This window comes from Carettochelys insculpta, chromosome 4, assembly GCF_033958435.1.
Source record: "Carettochelys insculpta isolate YL-2023 chromosome 4, ASM3395843v1, whole genome shotgun sequence".
Taxonomy (NCBI): Eukaryota; Metazoa; Chordata; order Testudines; family Carettochelyidae; genus Carettochelys; species Carettochelys insculpta.
In genome coordinates this window covers 112,020,179-112,037,337 of record NC_134140.1, presented here as the reverse complement: position 1 = coordinate 112,037,337, position 17,159 = coordinate 112,020,179, and the positions used below count along the sequence as shown (strand labels likewise).

The 17,159-nt window shown below is 47.0% G+C and overlaps 1 protein-coding gene across 1 annotated transcript in view; it reads right to left on the bottom strand.

Moving 5' to 3' along the window:
- Positions 1–5,721: 5,721 nt before the first annotated feature.
- The window catches only part of TACR3 (tachykinin receptor 3), a 63,568-nt gene continuing 52,130 nt past the window's right edge, over positions 5,722–17,159 (bottom strand). Inside the window, exons 4-5 of the mRNA XM_074991985.1 lie at positions 7,450–7,646; positions 5,722–6,037 (exon numbers count right to left, since the gene is read on the bottom strand). Coding sequence (XP_074848086.1) covers positions 5,722–6,037; positions 7,450–7,646 — 513 coding nt within the window. The remainder of the gene's footprint in view (positions 6,038–7,449; positions 7,647–17,159) is intronic.

The window sequence follows — 17,159 nt, the reverse complement described above, 5'->3', positions numbered from 1 at the left end:
CAAAGATGTAAACAGACATTTTATGTGCATCGCATTACATACACTGAACTATGAGAGAGTTTTTAAAGAATTATAAATATTTTACTGAAAAACAGAGCCCGTGGTTCAAAAATATAGGCACTCAGCATGCATGAGTCTGGTCCAGAAATCAATGGGACTTTTTCTTTGCCTGCAAAGGGCACTGGATCAGGTCATTGACACTGGATTTGCAAATAACTGTATTTTTATAATTGTCTAATGTCAAAAAAATGTTTCTTTAGCTGATTTCTGTATTCATCTTTGGAATGGAGTTATTGAGGGTAATTGAAAAGATGTTACATGTCTGCAGTATTCCTTCCAAGGCAATCATTCTCCATTTTGTATTCAAGTTACCTAATTTCTCATCTGTCACAAAAGGTTTTAGCTGATGTTTTGACAAATGGGTTACAAATTCATGAAAATAAACTGTCATTGTAATGTGCATATTTTCATGTATCTTGAAATATTATTTCTTTTAAACTTAGTTGCAGCACTGCCAGATCAAGCCACTCACACTTACTGAGATTTTTATAAAGTCAGCTCCCATGTCCTAGACATTTTGCAAATAGTAACATTCATTGCACAAATTTTAACTATGGCCATAAAATACCCTGAACTAATCTCTTATGTTCAGTAAAGCCACACATCAGCTCCCCTTCTCCCCTAATGCCTGCAGAAAGAAGTAAACATTGCAGTGGGTCTGGAAAGTTGACAAATATGCAGAGCTGCGGCAATTCTGAGATTTGGTAAAAGATCTCTTCCAGAGACCATCCATCAAACTCCTTCAAATTTCATAGCAATATTGTTTTCATTTAAAGAGAGACTGTGAGAGAATTAGATGCATTTTGGAAATTAATTTTATGTTTTAAATCCTGAATTTCCAGGGTATGTGAATAACTGACAGATGTCAAGCATGTATCAAACAGCTGTGGCATATTTTGCTCCTAAAGAACCTTTGAGTCAGATTCTTATGTCAGTTATTCCAATTTAAATCCTGAATAATGCCACTGTGGTTAGTGTGATTATCCTAAACCTCAGTGATATAACTGAGATCAGAATTTAGTTCTCTATTCTTAAGTGATATCTTGGTGGTTATTTGTATCCACTACAGCAATTATCTCTTTTTTATCCTAGGAAAAACTAGGAAAAATGGCACAACTATTGGTGTTCATAGTCGTGTTCAGAAATAGGTTTTAATCTGTTTTAAGTGAAAGCAATCATTACAACAATGCATACCAACCTTTCTACTTTGATTGTTTTCTTCTTTAATTGTGTTTAATTGTGTTTTTCAGCTAAAAATCCTTGGGAGAAATCCTGACTCTGTTGAAATCAGTGTTAAAGCTTTCATTGATTTCACTAGAGCTAGGATTTCTCCCTTAGGTACCAGAAGAGTGAGCTACACTATACTCATCTCAGGAAATCCCAAAAATACACCTCAAAAATATCTTTGTGGCTACTGATTCTCTTTATAGCAAGTAGCAATATTTTAATTTTAATTAAATATAATATAATGTAATCTTTTAAGAAGCTGATGGTTCCATTATAATTTAAGCTGCTTTTAAAAAGACATTAACTGTAGACTTTTACTGACTTCTGCATTTTCTCATATAATTACACTATTGAAAACAAATAATATATTTTAAAAGTTCTATGCCATACTTTACAAATAAAAATATTGAAAATAAGAATAAGCTTTCTGATAAAGTACCCATATCCATGTACATAAACAAACCCCAAAGTTTTCTGAAATGTAATGTCTATTCTGTCATTGGCCTGAATTACTGTATTCTGCTTTGCTATAAGGTAGGACAATACCTATTTTTAATCAGAAATCTATCTCACAAAATACACTTAGCCTTTATGCACTTGTTTTTAATGTGCATAAAGACTAAACAGTCATATGATAAGTATTTTAACCATATTTCTATATATATTATAGAAAAGATACTGTATAATATATATACTGTATAATATATATATATTATAGAAAAGATTTGTTTGTTGTTCCAGTTAACACCTAATGTGAATTAAGTGGATATGGCTCTAAAGTCCATCACACACTAATACTTCTGAACTATACAATAGTTCTTGTTAAAGGAAAAGGGGAAAAATCTGATACTGTAGCCACAAAGGGGTATTTCATGGTTAAGCCTTTCGGTAGCCTAGCTTAAACAGTGATAATGCTGGATTTTCTAATTATTTCATCAAATGCTATTATCTCATCCACCCTGTCTACGCATCAGAAATCTTAGAAATTTCCCTTGCTGTCTATCAGCAATAGGACTGAGACATTAAAGGTGCAGGATTGACAAATTTATGGTCTCACCTCCAAAGTTCAGAATGTCTTTTAAATCCTGCTGAATGCCCTCAACCCATGTGGGGCAAAATCCTGAAACTTCTATTAAATTCTGATTCAAACAATGAGATTTAGTAATCTTCAGTGGCAATCTGCCTGAGTATGGGCAGTGTAAAAATGGGAAACCAATTTCAAAATTTGGTTCAGTGCCTTCAGTGGAAAACAGGAGTATGCAGAAGCTCTCAAGGGGGTGCTCAACACCTTGGGCTTTTACTACAAGAGGTAATTTTAAAACAAATACTTGTCATCTAATATGAAGAGATAGGACACTAAAATTTTAGATTTTTGTTTCATATTTACCTAAAAGCTTCTAAAAATGGGATCACAAGGTTTCTCTACATGTCCATAGGAACACACATTAGCGGAGGAAATGTATATTGGGAAAACTATGGCCTACGAGGACAAATTTCTAAATACTTAGACATGGTTTTGACATATAAAATTTGCAAGTGCAAGTAGTTGCAGCTCCCTGTAGAAAGCTCAGGTTAGATTGTACCCACAAATTTTATGCTACCAGGTACTTAGGCATTTAAATGAATGATTTATTCTGTTTTGTAGATACAGAAACAGTGCTCCAGTTAAGATTCCAAAGTAAGCCCTCAGAGTTAATTGAACAGCACTGCTGTTCTCTGAAGCACTATGGAGATCTTGATGATGGATAATTTTTTTATATTCCATAAACAGCACATACATCTTGCAAATGACTTTGCACTGGGAACATGATTCTAACAGAGTCATACCCAAGTAGTGGTGTCAGTACCAAAACCTACAGTTCAAAATAAAGGGATGGAGTTCAAGTTATGGGTCTGGAGTCTGTTGTGCCAAAATCCCATGAACTGTTTTTACCACAAAAAGATGGAAAAGAGGCATGATGATGGGATCTCATGAGTTCTTTTTTTTTTCTTGAGTCAAAACCTCACAATATTTCAGTCCAAAGTTTTTCAAGAAAAAGCTGCTTGAGAGAGAGATTGGCCATATCTTAACCTGCACTGAAAAATTTACCCTTTAAGGTGTGGAATTCAACGAAAACCAAAACTGAATTTGTATCTGGGGACAGAGAAAGCGAACAGTGTTTATCATAATCACTCTTTCGTAGGTATTTGACCATCAGGTTCACTTGTTTGAATTTAATTATGAATACAAGTTGGGTGACAGTCAAAATGAATACAATTGTAGCTATGTAATTTTTTATGTCTGTCCACATTATTTTAGAAATATATTACTCAGGAAGCAGCTCTTCGTTATTCAGCAGGAAAACACTGATCCATGTTAAACAAAGATTTGGTGGTACAAGACTATGTTTTATGACCAAAACAAAAAAGCAGTCAAGTAGCACTTTAAAGACTAACAAAATAATTTATTAGGTGAGCTTTTGTGGGACAGAGCCACTTCTTCAGACCATAGTCATACCAGAACAGACTCAATATTTAAGGCACAGAGGACCAAAAATAGTGATCAAGGTTGACAAATCTGAAAAAATGTTATCAAGGTGAGCAAATCAGAGAGTAAAGAGGCAGGGGGAGGGGGGAAGACCTACAACCTATCCTTAATCAGGATGCCACACTCCAGAAGGCCCTAGGTGACAGGCCTGTTCTCTCCTACAGACAACCTCCCAACCTTATGAGGATTCTCACCAACAGCCACAGTCTATATCGCAGGAACACCAGTCCTGGGACTTTTCCTTGCAACAAAGCCTGCTGCCAGCTTTGTCCACATATCTATTCTGGGGTTACCATCACTGGACCTACCCAGGTTAGTCACAGAATCATGGGCACATACTCATGTTCCTCAAGTAACATCATATATGCCATCATGTGCCAACAATGCCCAGATGCTTTGTATATTGGACAGACTTCAAAATCTCTTAGACAAAGAGTTAATGGGCACAAAACAGACATAAAAACACTCCTGATCCACAAACCGGTCAGCCGACATTTTAATGGAGTGGGCCATGCTGTTAATGACTTAAGAGTCTGCGTCTTATTGAAGAGGAATTTTCACACTACTTTGGAAAGAGAGGCTGCTGAACTCTCTTTTATATTTAAATTCGACACAATAAACATGTGGTTTGAACCAGGATCCAAATTTTCTGGGTCATTATAGGGGCTCTTTTGCAAACTTGGCTTAAGTTAATTCTTGACTCCCCCCGCCCGGCCCCTCTACTTTCTGATTTGCTCACCTTGATAATTTTTTTTCTGATCTGTCAACCTTGATTACTACTCTTTTTGGTTCTCTGTGCCTTACATACTGAGTCTGTTTGGTGTGGCTATCATCTGAAGAAGTGGGTCTGTCCCATGAAAGTTCACCTAATAAATTTTTTTGTTAGTCTTTAAAGTTCTACTTGATTGCTTTTTTGTTTTGATAGTATACAGACTAACACAGCTTTCTCTATGTTTCATGACCTTGTCTCTGAGCTTGTAGCCCTACTGAAAGACATTCCAACTGTAGGGCAAAACCATCCTAATTTGCTCATACAGGGTGGTATTGCTACATGTGCAGGAGTCAGACTGAGTCCTATGAACCACTGAAGCCCTAATTTAAAGGTCTGAGATAATCTTAAATGGGAGTTAAGCGGTGGACAGTTTGGCCTCTCCATCGGGCTCAGTTCCATTTGTAGTACCCAGAGGCACTGAGACCTCATCTGGAGTGAGTGAAGTCTCTGCTCTACAGCCTTGGCTGAGAGCTAGCTGGCCTTTAGCTCATGTGGTAGAGTGCAGGGCTTTAGACCCTATACTTGCAGGCTCTCTTCCTGGTGCCAGCAACCCGGGTCTGTCAGTGTTATACCTTCACGCTGACTTGAGTAGGACCACTCACATGAGTAAGGCAAGCAGGACTGGGCTCTGTGTTTGTACAACAGTGACCTGGATTTGGAACTTAGGAGGGCTTGATGCAAAAGGATTTTTAACCTGTAGAATTAATAAATAATATAAAAATCTAGTACAGTTGAATTGTGGCTAGATTGGAGCTGCCTGGTTACATATTAGTCAGTGAAACTTAAAATGAGCAAGTCAGCTATAGGTCAGCATTTGATCCTCAAGCAGAAGCAAGAGTTTCATGTGTTCGTTTTAAATAACCCTTACAAACATTTCTATGTACATGTCATTGTGTTTTCATACTCATGTGAACAAAACAGATATCTTAGAGTTCCTCCCCCTGCCCCGCTCCCCCAGCCCCAAATCACAAATGTAAGCAGGGCCAGTAAGTTAAATGGTATTTACAACCAGGGTTCATTGACTAAATTTTACCTGCCATCCCAGAGCTTGTATATTGGTTCTATGGTAGAACAGCACTGTCTGTTTCGTATATAATATGCCCTTTTCACACACATCAAAAATTTACCCAGGGCCTTAGGAATACTCAGCTGCTGACGTATAGGGGGAGTTGATAAAACTTGAGGTAGTGGAGGTGGTTTTGGAATTCCTGGGTGAACAGCCGTTGAAGCTTGTGTCCCGCGAAGCAGGTGTTTTCTTATGGGTGGACTTGGAATGATCTCCCTCACTGGAGTCATACACCACTGTTGTGCTGGGCTCCATTCTGGAGACAGTGTACACACTGCTTTGTCGGGTGGGATGAAACCTGGCTGCCTTGAGCTCCAGCTCATCATAGCTGGACATCTGGATAAATGGGCACCAGCGGAATGCTCTCTTGAAACCAGCTCGGAATCTGAGAAGAAAGACACTGGGTGAAGCTGCACAGGCAATGTGGGGCACTGAGGGAGGGAAGAAGTGCAGGGTCAAGTGCATTTCCACCTACATTTCTGCTCAGCTTCCTAGAGGGAAGGGAGAGGGGCTCTGAACTTCTCCTACTGCACCTCCCTACTGGCCACATTTGTTCCCTGTCCCTGGTAGCTGGGTCTAGGCAGGGACCAGAAAGGATGGGACAGAACCACCACTTCTCATGTGGAGTGTGGTTGCTTTGGGTTGCTGCCTCTGTGTGGCAAGGCTGCGGCCTGCAAGACAGGCTGGTTGATGAGGTACCAGCTGTCTGCTCCTTCTGGTCCCTGCCTTGGCTCAGCATGTTTGTGGCTGGTTCAGCTCCTGTGTCTGGCAGCCTGGTTGGATGGGTAGTAGAAGAGGGGGCTGCCTCCCCGGCCAGTTTATTTCTCAAGCTCTTGGTGGCTTTATTCCAGTGCTGCTCATGGAAAGACTGAAAAAGGGGCAGATATGTGAAGGTAGGGGCAGCATCATCTGTGGAGAGGTAAAGGCACGTATTCTGAATCGTAATTATTTAGCCCCTGATCCTGCAATCTGATCCAGACAAGCCTTAAATAATCATGACTAGATTGTTCAAAATGATTAGCATTCACAAATCCCAAAGAAGGCAATTGCAAATGCAGTCCCCATGAAAATAAGAACTTAGAATTATGTGTAACTTTTTTCAGAATCTCAAACTCCACATACGTTAGTACTAAGTTAAAAGGCTATGAACATTCATTTTATCATCTGATTCAGACTGACATATAATGGAAATGTTATGATACAATCAATAACACTACAATGAAAGCTTTATTTTAAATTGCATCCTGACTGCCTACCCCATAAAGTCATGCTATTTTTGGAGCAATGATTAATTAGCATACTTATAGATTGCACATACACCAGCAACAGTAACTTTACATTTGGGGCATTTTAAACAATTAGGGCTTGGTTTTTCAAGCCTGACAAGTGGAACTTCCTATTTTGTTTCAGGAAGGAGGGTTCTTTCGAAGACAGGGTTTATTTTTGAAAATGCCCCATCTACACTGCTTTTTTTCTTTCGAAAGAATCTCTTTTGAAAAGAGATTATTCAAATGAAGCATCAGATATGTAAATCAGCACTTCATTTGCATTTTTGATTTCCCTTATTTGATTTCCCTCATTTCAAAAGAGGAATGCAAGTGTAGACGTAGCCTGGGAGAACAACATTAGCATGGAGTACTAATTTGAAGGAGGGTGGGTGCTAATCACAGGATACATGTTTTTTTCTTTCATTGGGAATCTTTACTATTGAAGTGAAAATTAACTCTTTTTTCACATGCAAATCATTATATTCTGGCTAAACTCACTTCCCCCCATCACTTCATAGTTTTCACTTACCTCTTATTCAGGCAGCAGTAGATAATGGGATTATACATTGTGGAGCTCATGGCCAGCCAAAAGCTTGCTAGATAGATTTGCTGAATGTATTTCCACCGATTTAAGTGTTGGTAGATCCCAGTAACTATGAAATATATGTGGTAGGGCAGCCAGCAGATTGCAAATGTCAATACAACGACAATCATCATTTTTACTATCTGAAAGAAGGAAGTAACAAGGCCATCTTATAATATGCTATTATGTTTTTGACTGAGCACAAAGCTGTCCACACCACAGTACCATTGTAGGCAGCCCCCCTGGGACCTCCTCTTGGTAGTCTCCCTATTAAAGTCAAGGAAGTTGAAGCAGAGATGCACCTTTTTACAGCATCTTTTGTTTTGAATTTGAATCTTTTCTATTTCCATTTTTCTCTGGAGAACAGCATACTCTTCTGTAATAGTATGAGGGACTCTTATAACATTATCTGCATTGAACATTGCACCAAAAATTGACACTGTCTGGATTTTTTCAATATTACCATTTTCCTAGGTCATTAACCACAGAATAAGGTTACCATATTTTCCAGGTAGCCACCCCTGCGTGGTTTTTATTGCTCCAAAGTCTATAATAGAGATAAGCCGCCTCTCCAGCAGCTAAATAATTATATCACTAGGCCCTTGCTAGTAAATAGGACTTGAGTGAGCAGTGACCAGCCAAGAATGCCCACCAGCATCAACCTCCTTCCTTAATGTAGTTTCAGAGGGTGTACACCCAGTTGTTGGACAATTTGTTCATCGTCTACATCTTCCCTGGCTTTGCGTGGCATCACAGCCCCCAAATCGCAATAAAAGACAAATAAAGAGAAGCTTTGGTCAGTATGAAAGGCATGGAGAGAAAGTCAAGCAAGGCAGATGAAGTAAGTCTTAAAGAAGAGTATTTCTAGCTGCCATCTTGCCCTCATCAGCTACAGAAATTGCTAGGCCAGTCATTCTCATCACAAAATGTCAGCAATAAGCATGCTAGATTTTATTTTGTGCTTGTAAAATGAAAACTAGCCTGACTAGGCTTACACTGGAAGTCTGTTGGCTGTCTCTGTGGATGTATATGACAAGCAGAACTGGTATTGCAACGCCATCTCTGAGTAAAGTTACCTGTCTCTTCCAGTGATCAAGCCCCTGTTTCAGGTTGCTTCAACTTCACCGGACTTTAAGCCCTGTCAAGTCTCTATCTCACGCTGATTTTTTCAACACTTCGTCTAAACCTGTTCAACTTGTATAGTCTTCAACTACACGAACACATGGTCATGCTTTTCACACTCAAATTACTTTTCATTACATTTTGCTACCCAATTCACTGGGCTATCTACGATGTGGAACAGTTGTATAAAAGATTTTAGAAGTTCAGATCACTTAGTCTACACGATACACAGTCACCCTCAGTTGCACGCACAACGGCTACGTCTACACGTGAACAGTACATCGAAGTAGCTTATTTTGATGTAGCAACATCGAAATAGGCTATTTCAATGAATAACGTCTACACATCCTCCAGGGCTGGCAACGTCAACGTTCAACGTCGACGTTGTGCAGCACCACATCGAAATAGGTGCTGCGAGGGAATGTCTACACGCTAAAGTAGCACACATTGAAATAAGGGTGCCAGGAACAGCTGCAGATAGGGTCACAGGGTGGACTAGCGCTTCCGGGGCAACAGCTAGCTGCTCCCTTAAAGGGCCCCTCCCAGGCACACTCAGCCTGCACAGCACGTGGTCTGCAGAGCCATAGGCACGCACACCTTGAGTGACGCAGTCATGGACCCCCAGCAGCAGCAGCAGCAGCAGCAGCAGCAGCAGCAGCAGCAGCATCAGTCAGAGGTCCACCCAGCTGCCCCTGCAGGAGCAGTGCTCGCCCTGCTCGATGCCATGCAGGAGGCAGCTGAGCACCTCCTTGCCACAGAGGAGGAGCTGCCTGCAGGGGAGGAGGATGCAGCCCCCAACCCTGCAGCACCCTGTCGCCCCCCCCCCCGCCACACACGCCACCACCTGTGGAGCTACCCCACGAGCACCGACTGGCGGGAGCGGCTGGTGCTCGGAGAGTGGGACGACGACTGCTGGCTCCAGAACTTTCAGATGAGCCGGCAGACATTTCTGGAGCTCTGCCAGTGGCTCACCCCTGCACTGAGGCACCAGGACACCACCATGTGGCGTGCCCTCAGTGTGGAGAAATGGGTTGGCATCGCTGTCTGGAAGCTGGCCACTCCAGACAGCTATCGATCTGTGGGCCAGCAGTTTGGTGTCGGCAAGGCCACCGTCGGGGCTGTCCTCATGGAGGTAAGAGGACCCACGGGGGGAGGGGGAGGCAGCTGTGGCTGGGGGGGTGGAAGGGGGCCCTGGCAGGGGACAGGAGGGGAGGGGAGGGGGGCCCTGGCAGGGAAGGGCCACACACACCCTGCACACCCCTCATTGGTGCTCTCCCATGTGCTTCCCCTGCAAGTCGTCCGCGCCATCAATGCCCTGCTCATCCACAGGCTCATGAGGCTTGGGGACCCAGATGCTGCCATCGCGGGCTTTGCCACCCTGGGCTTCCCCAATTGCTTCAGGGCTCTGGATGGGACTCACATCCACATCCGCGCCCCGGAGCACAGTGGAGGATGCTACCTAAACAGGGGCTACCACTCAGTGGTCCTCCAGGCCTTGCTGGAAAGCCGGGGCCGTTTCCTGGACATTTATGTGGGCTGGCCTGGCAGCACCCACGACGCCCGGGTTTTTCGGAACTTGGGCCTGTGCCGCTGGCTGGAGACGGGGACCTACATCCTCCAGTGGGAGATCCCTGTGGGGGACACCACCATGCCCCTCTGCGTCATCGCAGATGCGGCATACCCCCTCCAGCCCTGGCTCATGCACCCTTACACGGGCCATCTGTCTGCCAGCCAGGAATGCTTCAACCAGCACCTGAACCACGCGCGCCAGGTGGTGGAGCGCACATTTGGCCGCCTCAAAGGGCGCTGGAGGTGTCTCCTCACCCGCCTTGATGCGGGCCCCACCAACATCCCCCAGATTGTGGGCACGTGCAGCGCCCTCCACAACCTGGTGGAGAGCAAGGGGTAGGCTTTCTTTCAGGGCTGGGCTGTGGAGGCCAGCAGGGCCGATGTGCAGCCACCTGCTGCCCCTAGTTGCCAGGTGGACACCGAAGGGACCCGGGTCCGGGAGGACCTGCGGGCCCAGTTCGATGAGGCCGCAGGGTGAACACTGGCAGGCCCCCACTGCCCCCCCCATCCTCCACAACACTCCCTGCCCCTACGCCCACACCACAGCGCACCCAAGAGCCCCCCCCGAACCTTTCTTGTAAAAATAAAAGCAGACAGTTGTTTGTCAACTCAAATATCTTTAGAACTCTTATTATTATTATCAACAAGACTAACTAACTATGTACAGGGGAAATCTAACTTAGAAATGTATATACATTATAAAAATAGGGATAACATGAAAGGGGAAGACAAGGAAGGGGAGAACTATTTATATGGGGGGGTAAGGATCAGCATTGTAACAGGGGTCAAATATACAAGCTATTTACAACAAACTAACTTAAACCTGGGGGGAATATATACAAAGGGGGGGGCACGTCCTGGGCCCGACACCCCTAAAGTCCAGTGCTGGGAGTGGGCAGCAAGGATCCCTGCCTCGGACTCAGCCCTGGCTGGGGCTGGCTGGGGGACGGGCGGACTGGGATATACGGCCGGCGAGTGTCAGCTGGCCCCAGGTCCCCCTCAGCGGAATGGCCCTTGGTGGCGGGTGGCGGTGTGACGGTGGACGGCGCAACGGCTGAAGTAGTGGGTGGAGCAGCAGGTGGAGCAGGCAGGGCGGGTGCTGCGGCGGCCGGCACGGCATGGGGGGCCAGGGAGTCCGTGATACAGTTGAGGGTCCCCATGTAGGCCCCCCATGCCTCCTGGCGCCAGGCCAGCGCCTGCTCCTGCAGCTGGAGGTGGCGTTCCTCCACCCGCAGCCGCTGCTCGGCGACCTCCAGCAGCTGATGGTGGAGGGCCAGCAGCTGGGGGTCTGTCGCCGTTGGCTGGTGGTGCTCAGTCCGCCGTCTTCCCCGCCGTGGCGCTGGTCAGTCCTCCGCCGAGGGGCTGGCCTGGAGTGATGGCCCCAGAGGGCTGTCCAGGACCACTGACGCCTCGCTGGCGCTCTCCAGTCCTTCCAATGGTGCAGCTGCGGAACACAGGAGGAGGGGAAGAAGAGTGGAGACAGCCATTAGTGTGTGCCCTGAGCCGTGGTCCTTGTCCCCCGACCCCTCTGCTGCAGGTTCCCCGTCCCCGTCCCCAGGAGATGCTGCTGTGATGGGGTTCAGGGGTCCCCCTGCACTGCACCCCATCCGCTGGCAGGAGTGACGCTCACTCAGCAGGTACAACAGGAGGTTTATTAGGCAACAGATGCCCAGTTTCTCACAGAAGCAACAGTACAGCAGTCAGAGACAGTCCTTCCAACCCGTCCTGGGGAGAAGACCCCAAGGGGTGCCCCTCTGGGGTGTAGCTGTCCCCCTCCTCAGGCTGGCTGCCTTCTAGCTCTCCCTTCCCCTAGCCTCTAACTGCCACCCTTGATTCAAACCCAGCTTGGCTCCTCCCTCCTCTTTGTTCAGGGCAGAGGTGTAACCTGCCAGTTGTAGCCCCAAGATCATCCTTAGCCACTGGGAGCTATTCTGCTTCTTGTTTCTCATATGTAGCCTGAGTCTCGCATTTGCACTCCCCCCACTCCATCACATGCTGCTGCTGCTGCTGCTGGGTGTCCCACCCCCTCCCCCCGGGGGACCCTAGAGGTTCCGCTCCCCCCAGCCCTGGGGATGGGGCATGGCACTGTCGTGCTGGGCGGGGGGCAGGGGCTGATGCACTCTTCTGAGGGACTTGCCACTGCTGTCCTTGGGGCCATGGTCATCTGGGCATGTGGAGGGCCCTGGTCATATCTATTACCCCCGGCCCTCAACCCTGGGAGGTGTGCACCGGGGGGGGTACATACCTGACGGTCCACTCCCACGGTCGGGGGACACCCGGGGGGGGCGGACGCCCGGCTGGAGCTCCTGGATGGGAGTATGATCTGGAGGCCGGCGTCACTCGAGGAGGAGTCCCTCTCCTCCTCCTCCTCCTCCTCCGGTGCCCCTGGGGTGGGCTCCTGGGGGGGCCCCCGTGGTGCGGGGCTTGCCTCTGGGGCGGACTCCGCCTCAGGGGCCTGCTGGGGCTCCTCGGCCAAGATGTCAAGAGTGGCTGGAGGGGAGGAGGTGTGCCGGGGGCCCAGGATGTCCCTGAGCTCCCTGTAAAAGAGGCAAGTGATGGGGGTGGCCCCAGATTGGCCGGCCGCATCCCGGGCCTGGGTGTAACCCTGCTGCAGCTCCTTCATTTTACTCCGGACATGATCCGGAGTGCGGGCAGGGTGACCCTGGGCAGCCAGGCCCTCGGCCAGCTGAGCGAACGCATCTGTGTTCCACCTCTTGCTCCCCATTACCTGGAGCACCTCCTCCTCGCTCCAGAGCCCCAGCAGGTCCTGAAGCTCAGCCTCCGTCCAGGAGGGGCCCCGCTGCCGCTTCCCCGCCTGGCTGCTGGGCTGTGAGCCTTGGCTCCCCTTGAGGGGTGGTCACCTGGGGGCGCTTGGGGGGCTGGTGTGTGGCCATCGCAGCTGGGGTGGGTGTCTGTGGCACTCAGAGATGTGCAGGCTGGCCGTGTGTCTAGGCTGCCACCTTCACGTTCTCTCAGCTTCCTGCACAGGAAGGAAGGGGGAGGGCAGCTTAAAGGAGCCGCTCCACGCGGCCACCATCGAGCTCAGGGGCTGGAGAGAGCGTCTCTCAACCCCTCAGCTGATGGCCGCCATGGAGGACCCCGCAATTTTGATGTTGTGGGACGCGCAACGACTACACGTTCCCTACTTCGACGTTGAACGTCAAAGTAGGGCGCTATTCCCATCCCCTCATGGGGTTAGCGACTTTGACGTCTCGCTGCCTAACGTCGATGTTGACTTTGAAATAGCGCCCAACACGTGTAGCCGTGACTGGCGCTATTTCGAAGTAGCGTGCACGTGTAGACGCAGCTAACGTGTATTTGTCTATGTATATCACATACTGTCCACATTAACAGCACTCTGCATCCATAAGTATCTGTTTCCACCATTTGCTTGGGATATCTGTCTATCCAGACAGATAGATATAGATATAGATACACACACTGTACAGAGAAAGAGAGAGTATCCATCCATTTCCTGAATATGGATCTCTGCCTCTACTTTTCTGAACATATAATAATACATTGTGATCTTTCATGAGTAGAATTTGCCAGGCAAATTTGTTGCACACATCTGAAACAAAGCCAGAAATACAGTGTTGAAACACACCGTGATTTGGATTAGGTTGTATTTCAGTCTTTTGGACATACTTTCCAGGTGTTCATTTGTGATGAAATTACTCCTGCAGTTATAAACTGTACTGCTAGAAGTCTTGGTGCATACTTTCATCACATTTTAGTATGTAAACCCCTGATTTTCAGATGGGTGTGTACTTGGTCTCTAGTTCTGCGGCCACATTTTTATACCTGCACGGAACTATGAATTCATATAATTAGAGCTCTGTGCAGACGCAAAATTTGTATTTTCATGAATATATGCAAAATTGAGCTACGGATAGCCACATTCATATCCAAGGATGTGGCTACCCATGGATAAAAAACAGATATCTGCCAATTTGCAGAGTTGTACAAAATTTGTATTTGTGTCCCTCTCTGCAGAAATGAGCTGTGACTATTTGCATCCATATCCATCAGTGGCTGCTGATACTTGTGACTATCTGTGGATTTGCAGGGCTCTACAGATGTTAATTTACCAGTGGGGGAGAAAATAGGTGGAAAAGGGAAGGCAGCTAAAGAAAACCAGACCACAATTCTTTACCTTCTAAAAAGTCAGGTCAGTCTATATGCAAACCATCCACCTATACAGTGCTTGAGGAACTGAAGCAGCAGAATCTTTCAATATTGTATTTGGTTTAAACTGGCTGCACATCGTGATTTTCATACCCTGGAGCTACAACAGTGACATTACAAGTTACCAGTCCTGGCATCACAAAAATGTGTTAGCCCCACAGTTTCCTGAGAAGGTCGCCTTTCTGTTTCTAACACTTAAACTGTTACAAAGGCAGCTAAATGTGTAAGTACATAAAGGACGAGTAAGTACAAGGCACTCTACAGAAGTTGCCAATTTAAAAGATCATTTGAAGGTCTCCTGAATAAGTAGAAATAAGCCAGTTGAATGTGGGGTCAGCTTACAAACCTGTTGCTGTCTCTGTGTTGAATTCAGCGTATGGAAATATTACACAAGCATTGTTGTAGAGGAGAAATTATTGAAGCAAATTTTTTCCATAGTCATACTGGACTTGTTTGCTGCTCACACTGTGAGCAGCGAACAGGGGCAGCAGCTAACAGGGAAGGGAGTTTGCCTCTGGGAGTTCACCGAGGGAGGAGCCCCGTGTTTGTTGTCCTTTTCAGGTATGGTGTTCCACCTGTGCCCTGCAAGGCAGCACTATCAGGAAAAGGAGTCTCTGAAGAGAAGAGCCTGAAGAGCGATGGGGGAAGGTGGACCTGGGGGCACTGAGAGCAGCTGGGGGGAGAGGGGCCAGTGCAGTGAGGAGGGTGGACATGGGAGCAGATGGGGGTAGTGGGTTGGGGAGGGTCCTATGGTGATGGTAGCTGGGGGGGGTGTGAAAGGTGGGGAGGAGGGTTCCGGGGATATTAGGTCATTGCTCCACAGGGAGCTATGGTGACTCATGGTGACAGGGAGGTATGAAGTAGTGGGATCCTTAACCACATTCTCCACACCCCACTGCCTTGTGGGTCATCCTGGGAAGGAGAAAGGCTAAGGGAGTAAACCTGACAGAAAATCCGGAGTGGAGTCCGAAGGCGGTTCGGTGTCAACTTCTGGCACTGTCCCGGCAACTCCTGCAGCTGAGCTGGTACCAGACGTGGAGGTTATCCTCTCCTTCAGACTATATCAGTAAAGCCAAGAGGGGGACACTGGTGTCTGGGCAGCCCAGAGTCTCCATAATAAGTGTCCAGGCTCGCGCCTGAAGAGGTACTCCGGCGTCACTGAACAGCGTTGCATCAACACGGGAGGCAACAGATACCAGTTATAAGCCCTTGCTCGATTGGCGTAGAGAAGGAGCGCCTGGGGTTGCCTTCGACAGTGGGAGAGATCCTCGCATCTCACTGGACAGTCACCGCCCACCTCAAGCTGGGCAGCCCCCAGCCAATAGGGTACTGTCCCACCAAAGTTCACCTGCCTCGCTGGGTGCGTGAGGCTTAAGGTTCCTGAACCTGACAAGTGACTGAAATTTGGGCACCAGGCAAACCAATAAGAAAATCAACAAGAAATGAGACACATCAGCAATTTAAGTTTGCTTGCTGGAATGTGCGGACCATGCTGACCAGCTTGACTGAAGATCTTCAGGCCATCAGTGACACCCGAAAGACCGCTGTCATCAACGAGGAACTGAAGAGCCTCCGAGTTGATATCACTGCACTGCAAGAGACGCGACTCACAGATTTGGGATTTCTAAAGGAAAAGGACTACACCTTTTTCTGGCAGGGTAAAGCCCAAGAAGAACCCAGAGAGCATGGTGTTGGCTTTGCTGTCAGAAACACCCTTCTACAAATGGTGGAATTAGTCATGGGTGGATCAGAAAGACTTCTTCGGATCACGCTTCAAACTTGCGCCGATCCCGTCCACCTGATCAGCGCTTATGCTCCAACCCTATACGTCACACCAGAAGTAAAACACAAGTTCTATGGCGTGCTTAATGCTGCTGTAGCGCAAATACCTGCTCGTGAACAACTGTACATCTTGAGTGACTTCAATGCAAGAGTTGGAGCTGATTGGGCCTCATGGCCTTCCTGTTTAGGACACTTCGGTGTGGGAAAAATGAATGACAATGGACAGCATCTCCTTGAACTGTGCACGTACCACAATCTGTGCATCACAAACACATTCTTCCAAATGAAGCCACAGCACAGAGTGTCGTGGAGACACCCACGCTCGAAGCACTGGCATCATCTAGACGTGGTCATCACTAGGCATAATAATCTCAAAAATGTCCTTCTGACACGCAGCTGTCATAGTGCTGACTGTGATACAGATCACTCGCTAGTTTGCTCCAAGCTCAAGCTGAGACCCAAGAAGCTGTACCGCTCTAAACCTGCTGGAAGGCCCCGCATTGACACCAGAAAGACGGCAAACTCGGAGAAAGCTGAAAAGTTCAGAGAGACCCTCCAGGAAAATCTGCGCAGTGGCCCTGGGGGCGCCGATGTGACATCCAAATGGCAACATCTGAGGGATACAGTTTACAACACGGCCTTGTCAGTGTTTGGAAGAAGAGCTAGAAACACAAACAACTGGTTCAAAGCTAACTCCGATGAGATGATTCCAGTCATTGAAAAGAAGCGCGCTGCACTCCTAGAGTACAAACACTCGCCGAACCAGAGTACCCAGCAAGCACTTAGAGCAGCCAGAAGAACAGTACAGCAGACAGCCAGGTGCTGTGCCAACAACCACTGGCTCCAGCTATGCAGCAGCATCCAGACCTGTGCTGACTTTGGTAATCTCAGAGGAATGTACGAGAGTATGAAGAAGGCATTAGGACCCACCCAGAACAAGATGGCACCTCTGAAATCCAAATCTGGTGAAGTCATCGCTGACAAAGCCAAACAGA